We start from the raw sequence: 19,699 nt of genomic DNA, 5'->3' as shown, positions 1-19,699 counted from the left end.
GAATACATTGGAAATCGCTTTCTTTAATAGTGACATTTAGGCTTTAACTGCCTCAACTTGAAAATATATGTTTTTAGACTCTGTTGGATGACTCATATTAGGCTGTTTTGGGAGGACATGTTTTACAAATCATCAGCCAAGTGATGCCACGACCCACGCTCTTGTGATAGGAGGTTCTGAAAAAACACGTCTCGTCGCTTCATCTTTATCAGACGCCATCTGAAATATGCGCCCTTTGCCTTCCTTCGTGGGCGTCATTCTGTTTGTTCATCACGCAGGTAAACTAGGGCTACAGCTCCTTTTAACCGTTATCTTTGGAGGCCGGTAGTCTGGCCTTTTCAGTCTTCCCAGATGCCATACTGTGATAACACCATTATTAATGCTATAGAACTGGACGACGGCGCTGTGTTGTCAGCGAAATTTCGTCTTTGTTGTGGCGGAGTCCCAAATTGCTCCCAGAAAATGGCGGTTTCTTTGTCGTAAAGCAAGCTACGCACTTAAGCCTACACTCGAGTACTGAGTATCTGGGATCGGGGTGACCGCAAGCTAACCTCCGTATGAACAAATACTATGACTTCCCCGTTAAAGATACGGAATGCTGGCGACATTTTTCGTAACAACCGACACTGCGACTCGCCCTAAAAGCAAAAAATCCAACCGAATTGTCTTCATCCATCATTATCTAATATGGTGGCACGATTTCCTGGGCTTTTTCCACAGCTTATAAAATCACGCAAATAAGTTTATGGCGTATGTGGTGATGATACCCTGTTACCGAACACCGGAATTTAGACAGTTTTATTGCAGCCTTCGCTCCAAAACGAAACACTGGCGCGGAATTTATACCGATTTTCATATAATCTCAAGCCGCAATGTAATAGAAATCCCAAATCGGAATAAATCGGGCCTTCTTGAACTTGTTATGTAGTGGTGTAGAGGTAATGTTAGACCTCAATTTTTTCGTACTGCGTTTCGCTAATTGTTCCAGTCTGTTTGCTTTCTAAAATAATTTTACCTTTGATTTCAAGTGATCTATGTCATTGTTCACAATGTCCATGGCGTTTTCAATTCATGGCCTTTCAGAAAGTGTTTCGATAAATGGCTTGTCATAATGTCTATTATGACGTCCAAAACAACGCAAGATCATATGACATGACGTAATGGTCTGATATCAGTGGATCTGTCTCACGCCTTGTAATATTTCTCCTTTTGAGTACGGCCTCCCAGCATAAAAAGCCCAAGTCTCGCTTGTAATACATCACGCCGTAAACTCGAACTTTTAAGTGGGCGCACAGTCCGTGTCCAACTGAAAGTATGACATGTATCACAGCACTGTGAAGCCATAAAAACCTGGTCCTGCGTGTTTTACTGCGGTTGTACGCAACTTCCCAGCCAGTCAAACAGGTGGTTTGGGCAATACTGTTTTGATATATAACCATCCAAACTTGTTACCTGGTATTAAGATATCGACTTCAAGGTACCATTTTCTTGTTTTTATAGCAATGGCGCTGCCAGAAGTGCAACTGGCAACCTCCGAACCCTTTGTTGCTTTGGCGGACGACCTGGATGTCCTGATATTTAAGACTGATGTTGGTTCTGTTGTTTTTCTGCGACACGAAAACGACGAACAACCCCTAGCTGCCCAAATCGTCACCCAATCAACCCAGGTGGGTACACATCAAACAAGGGGTCTGTTACCTCGACGGCCAAACCCAAATTGAGGGGACAACAATTGTGTTAAAAAAAATCATTTTAAACTCGGACTGTGGAAAATAAACTATTAAGGTCCCTTGGCAGGCAGGTCGCTCTCCGTGTAGTAAACAATATTTCTATATATGGTCCAGTCAGCTCAATGAATCCTTCATGTCGTTAGAAAATATAATTCGCAACAAATAGGCGTCCTCAGTAATGGATAAGTCATGTTACTGCGGCATGTGGCGACTTTTTTTTCAAGTTCGTGGGCGCAACGTAATTTGTCACCAAGCGATCAAATACCAAAGTCCAATTGCCATGTGTAGGTAATTAATGACTAGGGTGTGTAGGACAGATGCATTGCACGGAGTTTATATTACGTTTGTTTGTCTGTAATGCAGCTGCTAGGTGCTCCGACGTTTGGCAAATACTCGCGCACAGATTTCACACCCCCGTATGCGTTATTGCAAAATGCCTCAAGGCCATGTAACAATTATTTCTGCATCCACACAGACCCCCGCAGGAATTAAAGTCATTTTTTTAAACCTAATTTTTCCTATATAAATAAGGTCGGTTTGACAGTAACTATTTGTCGTATGCTTGCAACAGACTTCAAAGAAATCGTGCACGCTCGAAAGAATTAACGGTCACCATATAGAAGTTATACAAAAAATTCCTGTTATATTTCAGAAAGATGGCGCTGCCCTGGTGTTCGACTGCGGGTATTTCTGGAGGCTTGGGGTCTACCACGTCTTTATCGCTAACGCCTCGGGTAAGTTACACTTTGTTCATTTAATATCATATACAGTAGGTGGTTGTACCCTGTAATCGCTTGCATTAGGTCGTTTATCATGTCTTTGATCGTCGCAGTTTGACAGTTTTTTGCTTCGGGTGTTGTAGATCTTAATTCTAATGGAAGAATACTTCCGCAAATGCGCATTTTTTGACAAATTGGAATGGATTTATCTTGTTGCGATGTGACAACATCTTTGGAATAAGTGATGCAAGACAAGGTTGCTCGTTTAAAAGGGCCCTCTATCAGAATCCACAGAAATGCCCTCTGTGTGCCATGATCCACAAAAAAGAATTCAATGACAAATATGAAAATCGTATTTACAGGGTGAATGTTTTGGCGCTTTCTTACATTTTATGTAGTTCATCAAAGTTGTAATCTAACGTTTTATAAATAGCATTGCTGTAACGTATTTCCCACGGCGCTGAGAAGTCGCTGCGAAAACAATAGTAACCAGTAAACACGGAACCTTTTTATAACTTCTACCTCAACCTGTTGGTGTTAAAAATACCTTCTCAATTCACTGCATGTTGTAGTTTCAATCTTATCGTCCTTCGTACGTGTGTTATCTAAGCGAAGGATCTACCACCTGCCACGCTAATTACCCACTCATAGGACGGTGTACCTATACGTGCCATGGGGTGTATGGACTTGATTGGACGCGCGTTGAGGCATACATTTTCTCAATGCCCGTTATAGATACAGACTGTAAGGCAGCAAAACAATCGCTGCCCACAGTTATTCGATAATTGTAGGTTGTCGGCCGTGGCGCGCGACGACGTGCGCTCTTTAGAGCATCCCATCGAACTTGATTGCAAAAAAACTATTGTGATTATGGCCACAAACGTGTATTTCTGCTATCGGTGTAATGAGTCATATCTACCTTATATTGGCCGAATGCTGAACTTTTTATCGCGTGTTGCTTAAAGATCCATTTTTTTGCGACGGCTGTTTGGTGGTCATATTGGTTTCAGCCAAGGAGCATCCCATTAGTGAACCCGCCAATCGGATCGATGTGACAAAAAAACTTTCATTAGACTGAGTTGAATTTCGTGTATTTGCGTTGACCAAATATACGATACCTTTTGCTATCACGACTCGACCGTGATCATTTAACTGTTAGCCTTGGTCGTAATGTATTGGATACTAATAATAATCCGTATCCGCGAAGTGATGAGCTCACAGAAAATACTATTTTTTGCCAGATCCGCTGGGCGCCAACCTCGCAACCGCCAACATCACAGTGAAGAAATTTGCGAAAATCGAGCTGAAACTCAAGAAATTCCACGAGGCCCAAACCACAGACGTACAGGTATAATGTCCTTGTATGGTTGCGAAATTTAGACCACACAGGCTAAAACGTTTTTCTGTGGCAAATTTCCATAATATCCTGTTCGCAGGCTATAGTTGTCACACCCGAAAAGGTCTGTCGCTCGACTGTCGTATCGCAGTACACGACTCAGCTTGTAATGACAAATCACAACACCTCGGGTTGGTATAATATTTTCTTTACATTTTTACTGTTTTTAATAGAAAGCAAATTTTCTGTTTTTATCATGTGTAACCATCAGTTGCATTGTGTTTGTCTTTAAAGAAATACCCTTATATTATTGCGAGACCAACGTTCGTTGCCAACTCATGGCGATTTTCTTTCCAACTGTTTTTGTGGAATATTAACTTATAATTAAGAGCTTTTTCCAATAACAACAACTTGGTCAAACTCCTTTCCGTTGCTCAATCAACTTTATGTGCGCAGACGAAACTTATCAACAATCAACGTTTCCACCCGGGTTCGCAATATTTTCATGTTCAACTTTCGCTCTTCCTGGCCGATACACCGTTTCCATGGTTCTTCGTCATGGCGGTGATCACGTGGTTGTGTCGGAAAGCGATGTGATGGAGGTGGTGTGGAGCAACGAATACGACCTCGACTTCCACTACGAACTAAACTACTGCTACGGTAAGTACAGTCTGAATTTTATCCAAAGAACGTGTTTTCTAGTCGTACGTTTTGATGGAAAACTTGGACGGTGGGCAGTCGGCACTGACTGATGATATTAGTCATCATAAGGGCACTCCTGCAAGCACCGGCATACCAATCAGAAATAGTTATGCATAGATTTTGTAAAGAATGATTTTGTTTTGTTACTAATTTCAATCTCCCATCGCAAAAATTTTATATAGTTTTTTTTACACATGTCTGTATGGCGATAAAGAATGAAGGATATATAACTGTAAAGCCGATAAAGGCAATATTTACTAAACAAAATTTGGTATCGCGAACGCAACGTACATGCATGATGATTCCTGTTCCATTGCAGGCAAAAACTTCGCGGTGGGTATTCGTCGACCGGCTTGCATCAGAGAGCAAGATGTCGTATTGGCCGTTGTACCTCGCAACAACCAAAGCGATTTCGTCATCGCCAAAAGGAGGATCGGTCGAAAAGGTTGGTGCAAAACAACACGTATAATTATAATAGACCCAGACCTCTTACAAACATTAGCGATATTCGAGTGATTTATTGTGAAAACCGTTATTACAAATGTGGCGGCCAATTTTCCAAGTCTGCATGTAACGGTTTGCGGAATAAGCGATTTGAGTTGCGTGTCAAAAGGCGGAGGGATGTTTTTTGTCTGGTCATACGTTTAATAAATATGGTTACATAAACAAGGACACCGTAAACGTGTAAATGGTCCGGAAAGTAAAAAATCCAAGAGGTTTTTCTCCGTTCTATACTATTTCCTTCCGATAAGATAAATCAATACAACTCCAGTTAATCCTCTTATATCGTTTATACTGAAGTGTAAATTGTCACTATGCTAGTCTTTCTCCCTAAAACTGTGACAAACCTATCTGGTATATTGGTCCCCTTGCCTAAGTTCAATATCATGGTTTGGTGTTCAGAGCGTGTCGTCTTCCCATGTCGCTCCACCCTGATGAGAGCCAATGCGACTGGAGTATGTTTTCACTACCTCTCGTCCGGCGTCGTTACGAAAACCGCCTGCCGCCCAATGATGGGAAGCTCTGTCTCAGGTAAGCTGTGTGTGTGTGTGTGTGTGTGTGTGTGTGTGTGTGTGTGTTTACCAGTGTCATCACCAACCATTTATGCATATAAATGCATCGTTACAAATGTATACCAGGCAGTCATAAACGGCTGAAACTAGTGCATAAAAGCGAGTTCTCAGTAATTTGCAACAACAAATAAGTTAACTAATATTAAACAATTCCTCCGTAAATCCATGTTTAAATACACACCAAACATTACGATATGCGATAGTTAACGTACGTAAAAGCCGTCTATAGTTGTAAAACACTTGCCAGCATAAACAACTCCCGTTTCTCTTCCTCTCGCCAATTTATTTATGCGCTGATGTTGTCAGAGGATGTAAAAAAAAACAGTTTAATAAACGTTTCAATTGCTCATACTATTCGGTTCTTTTTAGGTGTTTCCTTGCAAATTAACCTCAAGTTTTCGCTTCTTCGCAGAGTTCAACGTGAACGGTAACTGGGGTCTGTGGAGCGGTTGGTCGATGTGTCAACGTCCGTGTCCTCATTCGATCTGGAAAAGGAGCCGAAGTTGCGATAATCCGGAACCGTGGGGTTCGGGTATCGAATGCGGTGGAAACGGATCGAGCTCAGATCGTACAGGTAACCGAACCTTATCCTTGATACATTATCCTGATGTTGTTTCCGTCCTTGAATTTCGACATTATCTCAACAGTGAACCGCATGATTTATATTGCTTATTGCAATGAAGCAGAGCTTTGTTCTTTGAGCACTGGAGTTTGTGATTTATTTAGATTAGAGGCCATTTTCATCATTACATATTTTACATGGACCAACGGTTGCACTTCTGCTATGTTAAATCCGTCATATGTTTTACTATTATTGCGACCAGTAACATTTTGACGTAACGACCACACAGTTAAGGCACCCGCAGCGCATTTACACGAGACTATGGGAGAATCCACAGCCATAATAGAGCTATATTACCACCCACGCTGACCTATATGATATTTGCCAAAATATACCTTTGAAACTTCTTAATAGTCGCATTCACACCACATTGGCGTGACTCGGTAGCACTGCGAAGGTTGCCATCAATCCTGACAAAGGGAGTTTGTTCAGCTGGTAAAGGGCTCCACGGCATCAATAGGGCGCTTTTCACGAACACGGCTGCCCGCAAATCGTGACCCGTCGAATTTATAAAATCCTCTTTTATAAATACCCCATGTACAAATCCTTTCTCGCCTTACACGGCTTCCACAGTTTCAGAATACAACGATTGTGTCGTCACTCTTCAGCGCCTGCATAATTTTATATTTTCAGGGCTGCAAACACAACGCCAGTTTCGCCTGAATTTCGTGGAAGAAGCTTCTTGTTCGAACCCTCCACAGAATTCGAGTTCATCCGCCCTGTGTAGATGTGGTTGCTTGGTGCACGCCACAGACGCCGAACAGTCTTTTGCTTCGCCTCTGCTTGGTCAATGCGGCAGTCAAAGAGAGATAGTGAGTGCTGTGTTCTAATTTCTGCTAGTCTGGTGCATGTGCGCGATAAGCGATGTCAGTATTGTAAATTAATATGTACACAGCAACGTGTCGTATTGTGCAGTGCTTGCTTCGTGTATCGTTCAATGTTATAAAGGATTGAAGGCTACACAGAAAATATAAACATACAACAAATTTAACAGTTTAACACTAGTCGTATGGTTAAGACACACTACTAACATATGCAGTAATGTTTCATGCAATGGCATTATTGCAGGGTCGCCCAACCGCGCAGGTCCTTACTTGGAGATTACAGCTATCGTATCGAGTATCTAGACTGCAGTACCTGGACTGCAAAGCCTGTAAACCTACCAACATGTGTATCTGTTTTCGCACACCACCTGTTTTTAACAGTGCTATAAACTGACGATGTCCATTTGTGGCGAAATATATTTTCTAACACGAAACATTCACCCATAGATTTGTCTGATACTATTGCTGTCTAAACCATTTAAAGAAATGCACGTTACTATCGATTTATTTCATAAAATCGCAGACTTGGAATGTGTTTACGTCACCGGATCACGTCATCAGGTTTCGTGTGATTGACCTCCAAACGTTCTACGGCGAAGCTGTGACCATATCGGAGTCTCAACTTGGCACGGCAACTATAACCTTCCCAAATCAAACGGTGACCACGGGTTCGAACCTGGCGACTGTGAAATACATTATGATGTCTATGCAAGGATCGATCGAGTCCTGTGGATTTGTAATCTCCTACAGAGGCCTTGGTATGATTGGCGGTTTGCATTTGTACTTTGTGAAATTGTGCACTGATATGAATACATCTTTTCTGTGAGCTGAAGACAGATGGTCGCTGTTTCGACCTCTAAAGCCTCATCTCATGTAGACGGCCTTGTCGGCCAGGGTCAAAATAGTGGCCATCTGTCTGCAGCTCACATAATTCATATGATTGGCTCCACTTTGCTTATAATAAATACATCTTGTTTCTACTTGTTCCAGCTAAAAACAGTGTGGCAACGAAGTCAACAGTGCCACAAGTTTCCACTACGTTAACACCTGAAGCAGATGAATCGTGGACAGACTCAATCACCAAAAACCCTGTGGTGGTGATCGCGATAGCTGGCTGTGCTGTTGTTATCGTGGTTCTGTGCATCGTGATCGCTTGCTACAGGTGGAAGCAGCGTAGCGGTAAGCGTTGAATGAAAAAAATGTAGTTTAAAATATAAATGATCTTCTGGCAAATATTTACGCAGTTTATTTATACAAACTTCGCCAGAAGATAAAGGTTATAAATTGCAGCATGCTTGGTAGCAACAGCAGCACAATATGAGTTCAGTGTTTGCACTTTTCGGTTTAACTGAGGAAATTACACTATTTTGCAATCTGGATCGGTTTTTTGAATTGCAGATTTAAAAACCGTCCCAAATTGAGTTCTAAGAAACAGTACATGGTTTAATAATCAAAAGTACAGCACATACTGCTCAAACCTATTTCGTATTTCACAGCCTTTGTGACGTAACAACAACAACAACAACAACAGAGTCAAACTATGGTTGCAGCTTTTTGTGCACAAAAACGTTCATGCATCAGCAAATTGTGCATTTTGTTCCAACAATAATTTTGACTTACCGTATTCATGAACTTTATGAAAAGTGCATTCATCCAATAGTTAAAAACGTGTATTATCTGTCCTAGATCGACGGACCAGAAACGCCGATTCCTCCGCAAAATGCCGACTCACGACGCCACCTGACGGCAAAAGCTGCAGCAATATTGATACCGAATCAGGTGACTATTATTCGATTTCCGCATTTTTCGTTAAAAGAATAAAGAATTCCAGACACAGGATAGCATACAACTGATAAAACATATTTTGTTTCCATTTTAAAGTGGAATTCATATATTACTGCCCAACGCAATAATCTTGCTCTATTTTCTAAACTAATTGTAACAAACGACTAAGATTTAAACTTTAATGTTTACAGACCGGCCGCAGCCTCTTGGCGAAACGACGCAAACCGATTTGGAATTGCAGCAATCCCAAAAACCTCGGGCAGCCTACTATCTTGCTCAGAGACAACTACAATTAATGAAAGTAAGTGACTGCCATGAATATTGGACAAGAAATAATGGTTGGGTCAGTGTAATTATGCTCCATAGCTGCGTCAAAAGTTGCGTCCATGGTGTATGAAGTTTATGAGTTCATATCATGGATTTCAGTATCAATTTCAGAATTTTGTTTTTCCAATAAAAAAAAATCTCTTTTTCTCGCCAATGTAAAGCCCGGTTATGTGTTTGTGTTCTCACACAGAAACAGGGACACGAAAGATCCTCCCAGCTGTATATGAACAGTTGTCTAAACAGCCAACAAATCCAAGAGCAACAGGATCTTCTTTTCGGCCCTCTCGAAAACCGGGGCGAGCCTGGGTCGTGACGTCATTAATGATGACGTAACAGGCTTGTCACGCGAGGAAAGCAGTTTTTCCTGTGAAGTATTGGGACTTGCAAGGGCCACGCGGGTGTCCGTATCCATAGGGTATATGTGTTTTCAGAATCATTATTTCAGAAACCTTGGGTAAATCAAATGCAGTTTCTTTACTGAAAGACTAACTTATTTGAACAAAATCTTTGCTATCTGTTTGTATTAATGCTGGTCCGTCCCCAAATCTACGCGTCACTATTTTTTCCCATGCACTTTCTTCTTTTCCACTGAATTGCGTTTTCAAGAGAATATATTTAACGTTGTATGAGCAACTATACTTGCCGATAAGAAAAGTTATATTAGCCGTGCCTGTGCTAAAGGATTTCGAGTTTTGAGAGCTCGCATTCGTACTGTCCTGTGGCTAAAACGTACTTTGTCGCATGCTCTTGTCGCTTCATAAGAAAATCGCTACAACCGTCTTGCATAATAACACTGTGATGAGAACAGAAATACATATGATGGAACTGATGGTGTTTGCGTCGTAAATGTCTCCTGTATACCCTCTGTACACAATGTACACTCTATAGAAGGGTAAAGGTTTTTTAAAGAAGGGGGTCCGATGCGTTGTACATACCCTGTAAAAGTCCTGACCTACTTCATGGAGTACGTGGAAGTTGTCAATACTTTAATAAAAGTGATTTTCTTAAATTTTTATAAATACTTCCAAAATGTGCACTTTTTACTACTTTTCCCTGCATACGAGTGGTGCGACACCAGCATGCGTTTTTAAGAAGCTGAGTAGTAATTATATTTTGAGCATAAATATTGGTGGGAGACACGGAAATGTGCATTACTACTGGTAGAATAACATGTAAAACTGATAATAACGAAACGTCCGGGTACAAAAAGCACGAGAGACCAAACACGAACAACAGGTACTGCATCATCACAGCGCAAAATATAGGCTTGCTACGAGTAAAAGTTGAAAAAAGAATTAAAAAACAAGATTCTTGTTGATTTGAATATGATGCAGCCAATTAAGGTACAACAACAAATCTGATAATTGGATTTTGTGTTTTACGTTTTAGATAGGGCACCTATTTTGACAGGTTCTTTTTTGAAACAATAATACTGTACCCTTTTGAGATAACTTCATAATTTTAAGAATGTAGATAAAATGGGTTGAATACCGCGCTATACGCACGCCAAAAACCACAAAATGGACTGAGATAAAGCACTTTACGAACATATAAGCGTAACAACGAATTTGTCGCAATACAATAAATTTTTGGCTACATAAATATACTGTATAGAGCTTCTTTAAAACGCTTCAGCAAAATAACGCAGCCACACATGGCCTATGGATAAAACATCTCTTGATAAACATATTGGTTTCACAATGACCAGTTTTCATAATGCTTCTCTGCGGCGGCTTCGTAACAATTACAATTAAAACTACGCTCTAAATAGACAAAAGGCACCAGAACGACGAAAAAGGTCGTAAAAACAAAAACCTGGGGTCGGAAGGGGGACCCACCTTTCCGTATGCTTAGCGTCGACGATGAGCGCATCGCTATGTCTACGGCTTACGTGAGGGGCGGAGGAAGTTCTGTAGTTTTTTGCGCCCTGTGCATCCAGCCGCGGACAGTTTGCACGAGAAAACCTCCCAACAGCATCTGAGTCGGGTGGTAGATGAGCAGAGGGATTGTGAGCAGGGAAAGGTATTCGGAACCCTGGTAAATAACCTTGATCATCGGTATACCTGTGGGGAAAACGAATGGAATTTTTACCACAAAGTTAGAAACTCAAAGGGTTGTGGGTTCGATTCCAGCTGACGAAAGGGGATTAATCAAACAATGGTTATTAATGACATAACGACAAGACTGCCTGTGTATATCATGCGTCAAGCAAAACGCAACAAAAAACACGAAAAAATGCTATCTGGAAGGGTTGTTATTTTGTATGGACAGTTAATAAACAGAGGCTTTTCAAACAAAATCGGTGTGAACAAGAAGAGTTTACGACGGAATTTTATCTTACCGAGAGTGAGAGACTTGTGCGTTGAACAGAACATGGCGGCAACCGTGTCACGTGGTTGGAATCCGAGCCATTTCAGTCGAGTTGTGACGAGGAAAACTGTGGAGATGAGGGTGGCTTGCACGCAGAACACTGTGGAAAGAGGTTAGTGAAAGCAGACTTTGAGGCACATGAAGTTGTCACATAAAATAACTATAACCACGCAAGCCCTACATTTATATGACCGCCACCTTATTATAGATACAATAATTGTGAGTTTCTAAAGTTTACAAATAAGGAAAGATGCAAGTTTGTTCTAAATTAGTTTATTTAGCCGGTAGAACGAAGACATTTGCAATTTGTTTCAAGAACAATCAAAGGGTTTCCAATCGGGGTACGTTGCTTTTTCTCATCACTGATCGAACGTTTGATCTTACCGGTTAAGGCGACTCCGATCAAGCTGAATTTGTCAATGGCCAGATCTGAGTTGGAGAAGGTGTCGCAGAAGGTTGTGTAGATGATGAGGAGCAAGATGAAGCTGCCGATCGTACCGAATGGTGGCTGGATGCGTTCCAACCAAGACTTGATGAACTGACGTGTGATCTGCAACGTGGTTTTGTTAGAAAATTTTGTTTTTTTTTTCACTTCATTTACCTAAATATGCGTTTTTAGTGATAAACTGAACAAAAATCAATGCGTCGATTTGAACCTAGACTTCAAAAGAGGGGGTGCAGGGCCCCTGTTCGTCGAGGGGGAGGGGGCATGAATAGTAAATGGGGGCCCACTAGCACTATTGTTTGCTTTAAAACTAAGGGAATTCCATCGTAACGGCTGGGTTCCAACGATAATGTTATATGAGGGAACTGTTTGAATGGGTGACTGTCTTACGTTATTGATCCTTGTATTTTCGGTCAAACGTGACCCGAAAGGTATTCGTAGTGAAACGCCCGGTGTTTGACTACGACGGGGAACGCCCTGCACCGTATTGGTACAAAAGTCTAATTTAAACAGCGCACTACTAACTACAATAGCTATTTTTGTCACCTGTATAACTTTATGAAACGTTTCTGCTGTTTTGTTTGGTGTGTGTTATATAAAAAGATATGTCGTGGAGGTTTCAGCTGCAGAAATAGTAAGTTGCCCCAGATGGGCTTGGTGCTTTTTTACATGTAGAATGAAGTAAGTGCTGGTCTTACCTGGCCGCAGAGAATTGGAACGACGACAGTCACGAATAAGCTGGAGAAAATGTCGATGAAAGGAACTGTTGATGATGAACCCATCTACAAAAAAATGTTCAAAGTTACGCGTTTAAGTGACAAAAACGTGACAAAAACGTGACAAAAAAAGATATCGTTTTGCAAATCACGAAAACAAATTCGTCTGAAACGCTACTGATTTGACAACAAGAACAACATCCATTATGGAACCAGTTTCATTCGAATTTAGCGTAATTCTTACAAATAGGAAGACTAGGATCGGCGACACGACGATACCGAGAAAACTTCCAAATGCGGAGTTGAATATTGCTGCTGCATCGTTACCCCCAACAGCTTTCGTGAAGATCACGGCCGAAGAGACGGGCGGAGGCATGCAACTTACAACCTGCAGTCTGAAAGTAAAAGAGGGTCGTTTTGAAGGAAATAGAATTTACCTAATAAACAGTGCCAAGAGCAAGAAAGTACAGTTCAGTGTCATATGACTCATACGACTATACCTAATGAACAGTGAATTCAGTACTTTTTTTAATACACACGCGCCACATAAGGTCGTAATAGCTGTTACTGTGAAGGCCTTGACGATGTATCTTGTTTGTTTAAATAAAGTATACTGCGTTGACTGTTTGGTCAGGTATGAACAGCTAACATAAAACAGCAGTACAATTCAATTGAGCCTTGTCATACCCTTGCAACAGGAAGACGTTGATGGCAGTTTTTGAAAGAACGAAGTGGAGAAGAGCCCACATGAAGCAGGGGGTAAAAAGGAGTGTGAAGGATTGAATAAAAACGTGGAGTTGGACCTAAAAACACAGACATTTGTCCAATTAATTATTTTCCAAAGTCATCAGTATTTTTTTTCGATAGAATGGGAAACATACCATCATTAGGGCCTTTTTTAGTTCTTCTGTCTTTAATGAGAGGCCGCTGTTGAAGAAAATAACAGAAACGGCAATGTACTTCACAGTGATTTCCGGCATAAGCGGTCCTGCAAAAATGAACATTTAAATATAAGAAATTTAATACCAAGGATGGAGTAGTCCAGTGAATTGAATTTCGCACATTCATGTGAAGTTGCGCAACTTCAGGAAAAGGGAACAAATGGATTAAGAAAGGAAGCCATCCCCACAGACTGCGTCAGGATATCATTAATCAAGCATTCACTTCAGAGGTGGAGACCACCTGATCATGTGACCTGCCTTGCTAGGATTATGGCATAACCCCGGATAAACCAGTATTAAAGGATCATGAATTTAGTGTCAAATTGAATTGAAAAGTATTATCATTTGTAACACTATGACTTTGTACTTTTTGGCAGATAATTTAATTATTTGGTTTCAATACACAAAAAAAAAACCTTAAAAAACAAATAGTATGAACATATTTCAGAATTGGATGCAAACTTATGTAGGTTCAAATTTTCTTTTACCTCCTTTAGCTCCAAACCCAGGGTTTGATTTGGCGAGAAGAATCACGGTTACGATTCCAATCACAAACCAATTCTTCAAAATCTTCTCCCTGATGGAAGATAGCAATCCAGCACTTGCAGCCATGTCTCTTTTGTATGTTTTCGTTTTCGTCCAAATCATCTAGCAATCATTCCCATAAATGGCCTAATTTGACCTTCAAAGAAATAATAAAAAATAAAAAGTAACCAGTTGGTAAATTAGACGTTTGAAAATCTCATATTTAAAAGGTCCAGACACTCAAATAGAACAAAAAAACACTACTAGTTACGAATAAGATGAACTAGATTCTCTGAATGCACAAGCATAGTAACTTCATATGATCTACTCAACTATTTTCCCTATCTCTGTACTCTTGGGTGCATTTTCACTGTATGAATTTAACAGGAACTCAACAAGATAAAGAAAAATGTATGAGTATGGAAGTGCTTGTCACCTGCATCCCAGAGTTCCTATGTCTGATTTGCTAAAGTTGGCCACAGTTTCAATGTAATTAATGACAAAAGCTGACAAGCATAAGTGAAAATTAATAGCATGGGCTTCTCTGGTGATCAGAAAATTAAAATACTATTATAAATTTATTTTGTGACTAATAAGTTAGCTAAACTCCAGATAATACAAAGTCGTTGCAGGTATTATTTTCCAACTACAAGCAAAAATTAAGTTTAAACATCTTAAACTATTTCTTCAGTTTAATGTATGTTTCCCATACGAAATAGCCTACCACAACCGTGATTCAATTGAAAACTAGAAATTTGGTACAATTTTCCCTATCACCCATAGCAACTTTGTATAGACCACGTTTATGCAAGCTTCAATGTAAAAAAATACAACACAAGAATATATTTACTAACTTGGACTTACCACAAACACATTTGTTGTCGGGTCTTCGTTGTATCCAAGCAAGCACGACACCAGCTGATACACGTCACAGTCGTACACCGGTTTCTACCACCAGTTTGTGACGTAACGCTCCGAATGTAAACAAACAAGTTTTCAAACAGTTACAGCGATTGCAAAAATTTCATGTTTATTTTATGGCAATAAAAAATATGGATGTTTTTTTTTGATGAAATAGAACATTCTATCATCTGCAGAAACATGAAATAAAATATTTGGTTACAAACATTTTACAACATTTTTTTCTTTCGCGTGGAACTATTGATGCGTGAATAGTAATTGTGACGCTTCCATCCCACAATACGCCAGTTTCAAGATGTCTGGCGGGAAAGAGATGCGATCTTCTGTGTCTTTCACTCTGCCTATGTCATGCCAAATATGCCTGGGCAAGGTAATGTTTGGAACTTTTTGATGATTTTCTTATACTTACTTCGTTACAGCGCTTTACTGTTATTTTTTTTGTTTTTCGGTGATGTTGTGGGGGTTTAACTCGATGTTGTGCTACTATTCTTTGTTTCGGATTATGCGCAAAATCGTCTTAAATTTGCTCGATCTCTGCACAAAAATAATAGTAGACATTCATATTTGTTGATATATGAATGATAATTCAGATTAAACTGTATTTACCACCTTCAAACAACATTTTTTTGGATAAACTAAAAATTGTACAAAATACTTGTTTACTTTGATCAACACCATATTATATTACCTCACAGCTGTTTAAATTTGCAGCAAAATCTCAATTTATTACAGTAAGATTTTATTTTACAGGTAAAGGAGCCGGTGACATGCAGCAACCACCATGTGTTTTGCAGTTCCTGTATGAATGTTTGGCTGGACAGAAACAACCAGTGTCCCACATGCCGGGTGGAAATTACAACACAGAGTCCTATTCGACCCATCATAGGTCAGTTATAATATCTTTTGTTTATCTGATTTTCCTATTCCATTAAAAAACTCAAATCATTTTTATTATTTTGCATAAAAAGTTACTATACTCATGGATAATAAACGCAACAAAAAACATAAAATGACATGGGCACCGATAAAAAACACAAGGATAATCGCGCCAATAATAAAATCAATCTTTTTTGTCAGGAGGGAACCTTTCACAGAGTCAAGATATTTCCACAAACAGGGTAACTTCTCGGGAGTTGAGACGGGCAAGGCATGAATTGATACGGAAGGAATACGAGGTATTGACCAGATGATGATATGCTACTGATAAATATTTATTGTAATAAATTAACCAGTCCACAATGCAGTAATATTTCATGCAATGGCCGGTCCACAATGGATATAAACTGACTTTTTAGAAAGCCAAAAATATGCCATTTTCAGTAAAATAGCATGGTGGACCTCATTAGAGAGTTACAAAGATTTGGCATTGTAACATCACAGGTTTGGTGTTACTACACAAGGCTTGATGTTATTTATATCTGTTATCATTTGTATTCCTTAAAAAGATGATAGTGGTTGTGTGCACTGCCAACTGGCTAATTTTTTGTCAGAATCTTAGTGTAAATGGTGTCCAATATTTTTACAGGAAGTTTACAAGTACGTTTTGGTGTGTAACCAAAGTAGACATGCTGATATAATACTAATACACTTTTGCGACTTTTTGCTACACTGCACAATGCTTAATTTTTGTATGCAGGATGAAATTTTTGAGCTGGAAAATATAATTGACCGCCAGAAGAAGGAAAACGAAAAGTTAAAAGAACAAATTGAATCATTTCCCAAAGTAACTGGTGAAAGTTCTGGAACCAGCGGAAAACCTTGCCATGGTTGTGGTAGCCATAAATCAGTTGAATCCATGTTAAGCTTGACTAAAAAGCTTCAGGATGCCACAAAGACATTTGGCAAGACCAAAAAGGACTTGTCTGATATGAAAAGGGTATGTGCTTAAATGTTTGAAGGTATTGGTTTAAAAGTAAAATAATTTGCAATGGGTTAGATTTGTTGAGAAAAACTTTTTAATGTCCGATTGTTTTTAGGTAAATGAAGTTATGAAAAAAGAAAATCAAGATTTGAAGATAGAAAATAAACGAATACGCGAAGAGATTTCTACAAGATCCCCAATGAAGTAAGTTTTCCGAAGAAAGAGTTTTCTTTTGGGAAGCAACATGTGTTGTTTTTATGTATTTAACTGTTTTGAATTCACCATGCAATTTTCCAACACTACCCTGAAGATGTTAAGTTTACCACTAAGCTTTTGAAAAGTAATGTTACATTGCCATGGGGCAGGACATTTAGAAACACTTGTCATTTATTGCTCAAAATGCCCAGAAGCACTTGTGTTACATTGGGTTTTAAGGACCACCTGCCAGTTTTATCTCGACTTAAAATTATTGTATTCATTTTAGGTTTGGTAGATTGACGGTGGCCACACTTCAGTCGAGACTGGATGCCGCTGAGAAGCAAGTTACGCAACTGCAGAAAGCGTTGGAAAAAAATGACCAGTATACTGAACAGCTTGAAACAGAAATCAAAACAATAAGAGGAAGAAAAACATCCTCTTTACATTCAAACAGTGGTGACTCACAACAGGAAACTTCTGTCTTGTCCTCAATTCTCAACTCATCCGAACCCTATAGCGAAGACCTCATAAAGCAAGCCTTTCAATCCTCAATGCATACACCTTCGAGCAAACTGAATGAACTTACGCTCGACACGCCCACGGTTTCTTGTGAGGCTGTTGGTTTAGAAAGGCCGAACAGTCTTGTGAAAATAGAGGAAAGTGTAACAACGCCCACAGAGAATTTTCCCTGTTATGAGTATACTGTGGATGGCTTTCCTTTACCTGCCCCATCTCCCTTATCGCCATCGGGCAATAGCAAATCCACATTTAGCCGAAGACTCCAGTTTGATGAAAATGTAAACATTGATGAGAACACAATAGGAAGCCTGTATGAGCTAGACAGTACGTTTTGAAGAAATGAATTTTTAACGACTTGCCTAATTTAACAAAAATTATTAAATGTGTCGTATCAGTCTTTATATGTCTACGAACTTAATTCTCTTGATTTGGCACTCTTTTAAAAAAGACTGACTATCGTATTCAAAAATGCACACTAGCTTATGCGTGTACCTCTCGCTTCATCAGGTGATTGGTCTTTTATCTAAACCCAATTTATGCTCAATGTCCATATTGTGTAAGAAATAGTTGAGTTATTTTTATGTTTTAAGATGTGAGTGATCTTGGCTTGGATTTGTCTACTCCAACCTCGGAAATCCCTTATGACTGTATGGACAGCAGCAGTCAATTCAGTATCACATCCGAGACCACCCTCAATATGGTCAACAACATCAACCTCACTCGTTCAAACTCTGACAGACAGTCTTATTACCAAGCCAGTCCATCGACAGGTAAATTAAAATGACTTCAGCGAGGTTTCACATTTTCCTGAAGTATTCAGTAAACATTTAAGTCATGTTTTCTGTCAAATAATAAACAGTAATTTGAGAAAAATAAGGTTCACAGCCTGTGAACCTTGTGATCAGAATAGAGCTGTGATCACCAGATATAAAGGGCCTGCGCAGTGGGGCGATCCTGCCTTGCTATGCGAAAGCATGGTATCACTTCTGCGTTGAGAAAAATATGTTTGATGTTACTGCCTTGAATATTCCAATTTTCCAGGCATGAAAACGACAATCAATGCTGGAGGAGCAAAAATCACCATGATGCAATTGAGCGCAGAAGAGCAAAGTCATTTCGGGAGACCAAGTTCTGCGCCAAGTCGGACTTTTCTGCTTAGTGGTTCTAAATTTTCAGCTTTGCGTCCTGTGGACCCAGCATACGAAGGAGCTGCATCTGGAGATGGCTTTCAGCCCGTAAAATGGTATATAAAAACTGTTTGTGAATGATTTACATTTCTCTGTAAAAGTTTGTTGCATAGGTCCATAAGGCTTAAAAAAATTGCTACGGAATAATCGTGGTGAAAAGAAAGTTAAATGTGTTGTTTGTTTTTTGGTAATTTGAATTTATATTGTTTTTAGCATTTCACCAATGCATATGGCAAGCAAATCCTTCACTGAAGGCGAGCGAAGGTAAACCAACTTTTTGTGCCCTATTTTAAAGGCAGGTTTGTCACATGTACAACTTTCTGGTCACCAAGTTAATTTGAACAGTTTTAATGCAAAATATAACTCCACAAAGTACAGTAGTTAAATTTTTATTCATTCCTGAACAGGAATAAAGCTTCAAACAGTGATGAGACGTCAATGCAAAACTCAAAAAACGATGAGGAGCCACGTGGCAAAGATCATTTGTCACGCGTCGCAATTTTAAAGCGGTCTGGTCACTCTAAAGTGAGCAAACTTCTTGTTTAAACTGATACAAGGTTAATTGCCAATAAATGAAAGTGGTGACTAATTTTGGGCAGAATAACTGACATGCAAACTAATAAACACTATGAGGTTAAACCGCATCATAATTGTCATTACAAGTTGTCTGCCATGACTAATCTAGATCAGAGTTGTTTTGCATATATTTTTTAAATGTTTACACTGACTATAACATTTCTATGTAGATGCAGCCAAGTCAATCTTCAGCAAATGTGCCATCTCCATTGCATGAAAGTCGTCGCAAGCAGAAGTTTTCATTCAAGCGGACTGGAGAAATGTTATTCGAGAGTCCCACCAAGTCACCAAAGCTTTGAGCCATCCGGATGCTCACATGCGC

At 39.7% G+C, this 19,699-nt stretch overlaps 3 protein-coding genes across 3 annotated transcripts; 2 read left to right on the top strand and 1 right to left on the bottom strand.

The window, feature by feature from the left end:
- The first annotated feature begins 83 nt into the window (after positions 1–83).
- LOC145911766 (uncharacterized) lies at positions 84–9,893 on the top strand. The gene is made up of 15 exons (XM_082999197.1): positions 84–278; positions 1,501–1,667; positions 2,383–2,464; positions 3,691–3,797; positions 3,886–3,976; positions 4,242–4,445; positions 4,807–4,932; positions 5,391–5,519; positions 5,973–6,134; positions 6,816–6,994; positions 7,530–7,764; positions 7,997–8,185; positions 8,693–8,785; positions 8,983–9,092; positions 9,309–9,893. Exons 1-15 carry the CDS (start codon positions 227–229, stop codon positions 9,429–9,431), a joined length of 2,049 nt encoding a protein of 682 aa, XP_082855323.1. The 5' UTR covers positions 84–226; the 3' UTR covers positions 9,432–9,893.
- A 325-nt stretch (positions 9,894–10,218) lies between these two features.
- Positions 10,219–15,066, bottom strand: LOC145911779 (sodium/bile acid cotransporter 7-like). Its single transcript, XM_082999217.1, has 9 exons — positions 14,980–15,066; positions 14,079–14,272; positions 13,531–13,637; positions 13,337–13,452; positions 12,894–13,044; positions 12,632–12,715; positions 11,873–12,038; positions 11,460–11,588; positions 10,219–11,181 (listed from the first exon to the last, which is right to left on the bottom strand). Exons 2-9 carry the CDS (start codon positions 14,236–14,238, stop codon positions 11,006–11,008), a joined length of 1,089 nt encoding a protein of 362 aa, XP_082855343.1. The 5' UTR covers positions 14,239–14,272; positions 14,980–15,066; the 3' UTR covers positions 10,219–11,005.
- Positions 15,067–15,331: 265 nt separating this feature from the next.
- On the top strand, positions 15,332–19,685 carry LOC145911767 (uncharacterized). Its single transcript, XM_082999199.1, has 11 exons — positions 15,332–15,406; positions 15,787–15,922; positions 16,114–16,211; positions 16,673–16,912; positions 17,013–17,101; positions 17,382–17,938; positions 18,205–18,384; positions 18,656–18,857; positions 19,015–19,065; positions 19,209–19,326; positions 19,548–19,685. Exons 1-11 carry the CDS (start codon positions 15,332–15,334, stop codon positions 19,674–19,676), a joined length of 1,875 nt encoding a protein of 624 aa, XP_082855325.1. The 3' UTR covers positions 19,677–19,685.
- The last annotated feature ends 14 nt before the right edge of the window (positions 19,686–19,699 follow it).

This window comes from Ascidia mentula, chromosome 8, assembly GCF_947561715.1.
Source record: "Ascidia mentula chromosome 8, kaAscMent1.1, whole genome shotgun sequence".
Taxonomy (NCBI): Eukaryota; Metazoa; Chordata; class Ascidiacea; order Phlebobranchia; family Ascidiidae; genus Ascidia; species Ascidia mentula.
This window is presented reverse-complemented; position numbering and strand designations above follow the sequence as displayed.

Coding starts and splice junctions, on each gene's coding strand:
- LOC145911767 (XM_082999199.1), top strand. CDS start 15,332: ATGTCTGGCGGGAAAGAGATGCGATCTTCTGTGTCTTTCACTCTGCCT. Junction 16,212..16,672: donor TGATACGGAAGGAATACGAG/GTATTGACCAGA, acceptor TTTTGTATGCAG/GATGAAATTTTTGAGCTGGA. Junction 18,385..18,655: donor CCAAGCCAGTCCATCGACAG/GTAAATTAAAAT, acceptor CCAATTTTCCAG/GCATGAAAACGACAATCAAT.
- LOC145911779 (XM_082999217.1), bottom strand. CDS start 14,238: ATGATTTGGACGAAAACGAAAACATACAAAAGAGACATGGCTGCAAGT. Junction 13,453..13,530: donor TAAAAAAGGCCCTAATGATG/GTATGTTTCCCA, acceptor CTGTGTTTTTAG/GTCCAACTCCACGTTTTTAT. Junction 13,045..13,336: donor AACGTCTTCCTGTTGCAAGG/GTATGACAAGGC, acceptor TTTTACTTTCAG/ACTGCAGGTTGTAAGTTGCA.
- LOC145911766 (XM_082999197.1), top strand. CDS start 227: ATGCGCCCTTTGCCTTCCTTCGTGGGCGTCATTCTGTTTGTTCATCAC. Junction 6,995..7,529: donor GCGGCAGTCAAAGAGAGATA/GTGAGTGCTGTG, acceptor ATAAAATCGCAG/ACTTGGAATGTGTTTACGTC. Junction 9,093..9,308: donor GACAACTACAATTAATGAAA/GTAAGTGACTGC, acceptor GTTCTCACACAG/AAACAGGGACACGAAAGATC.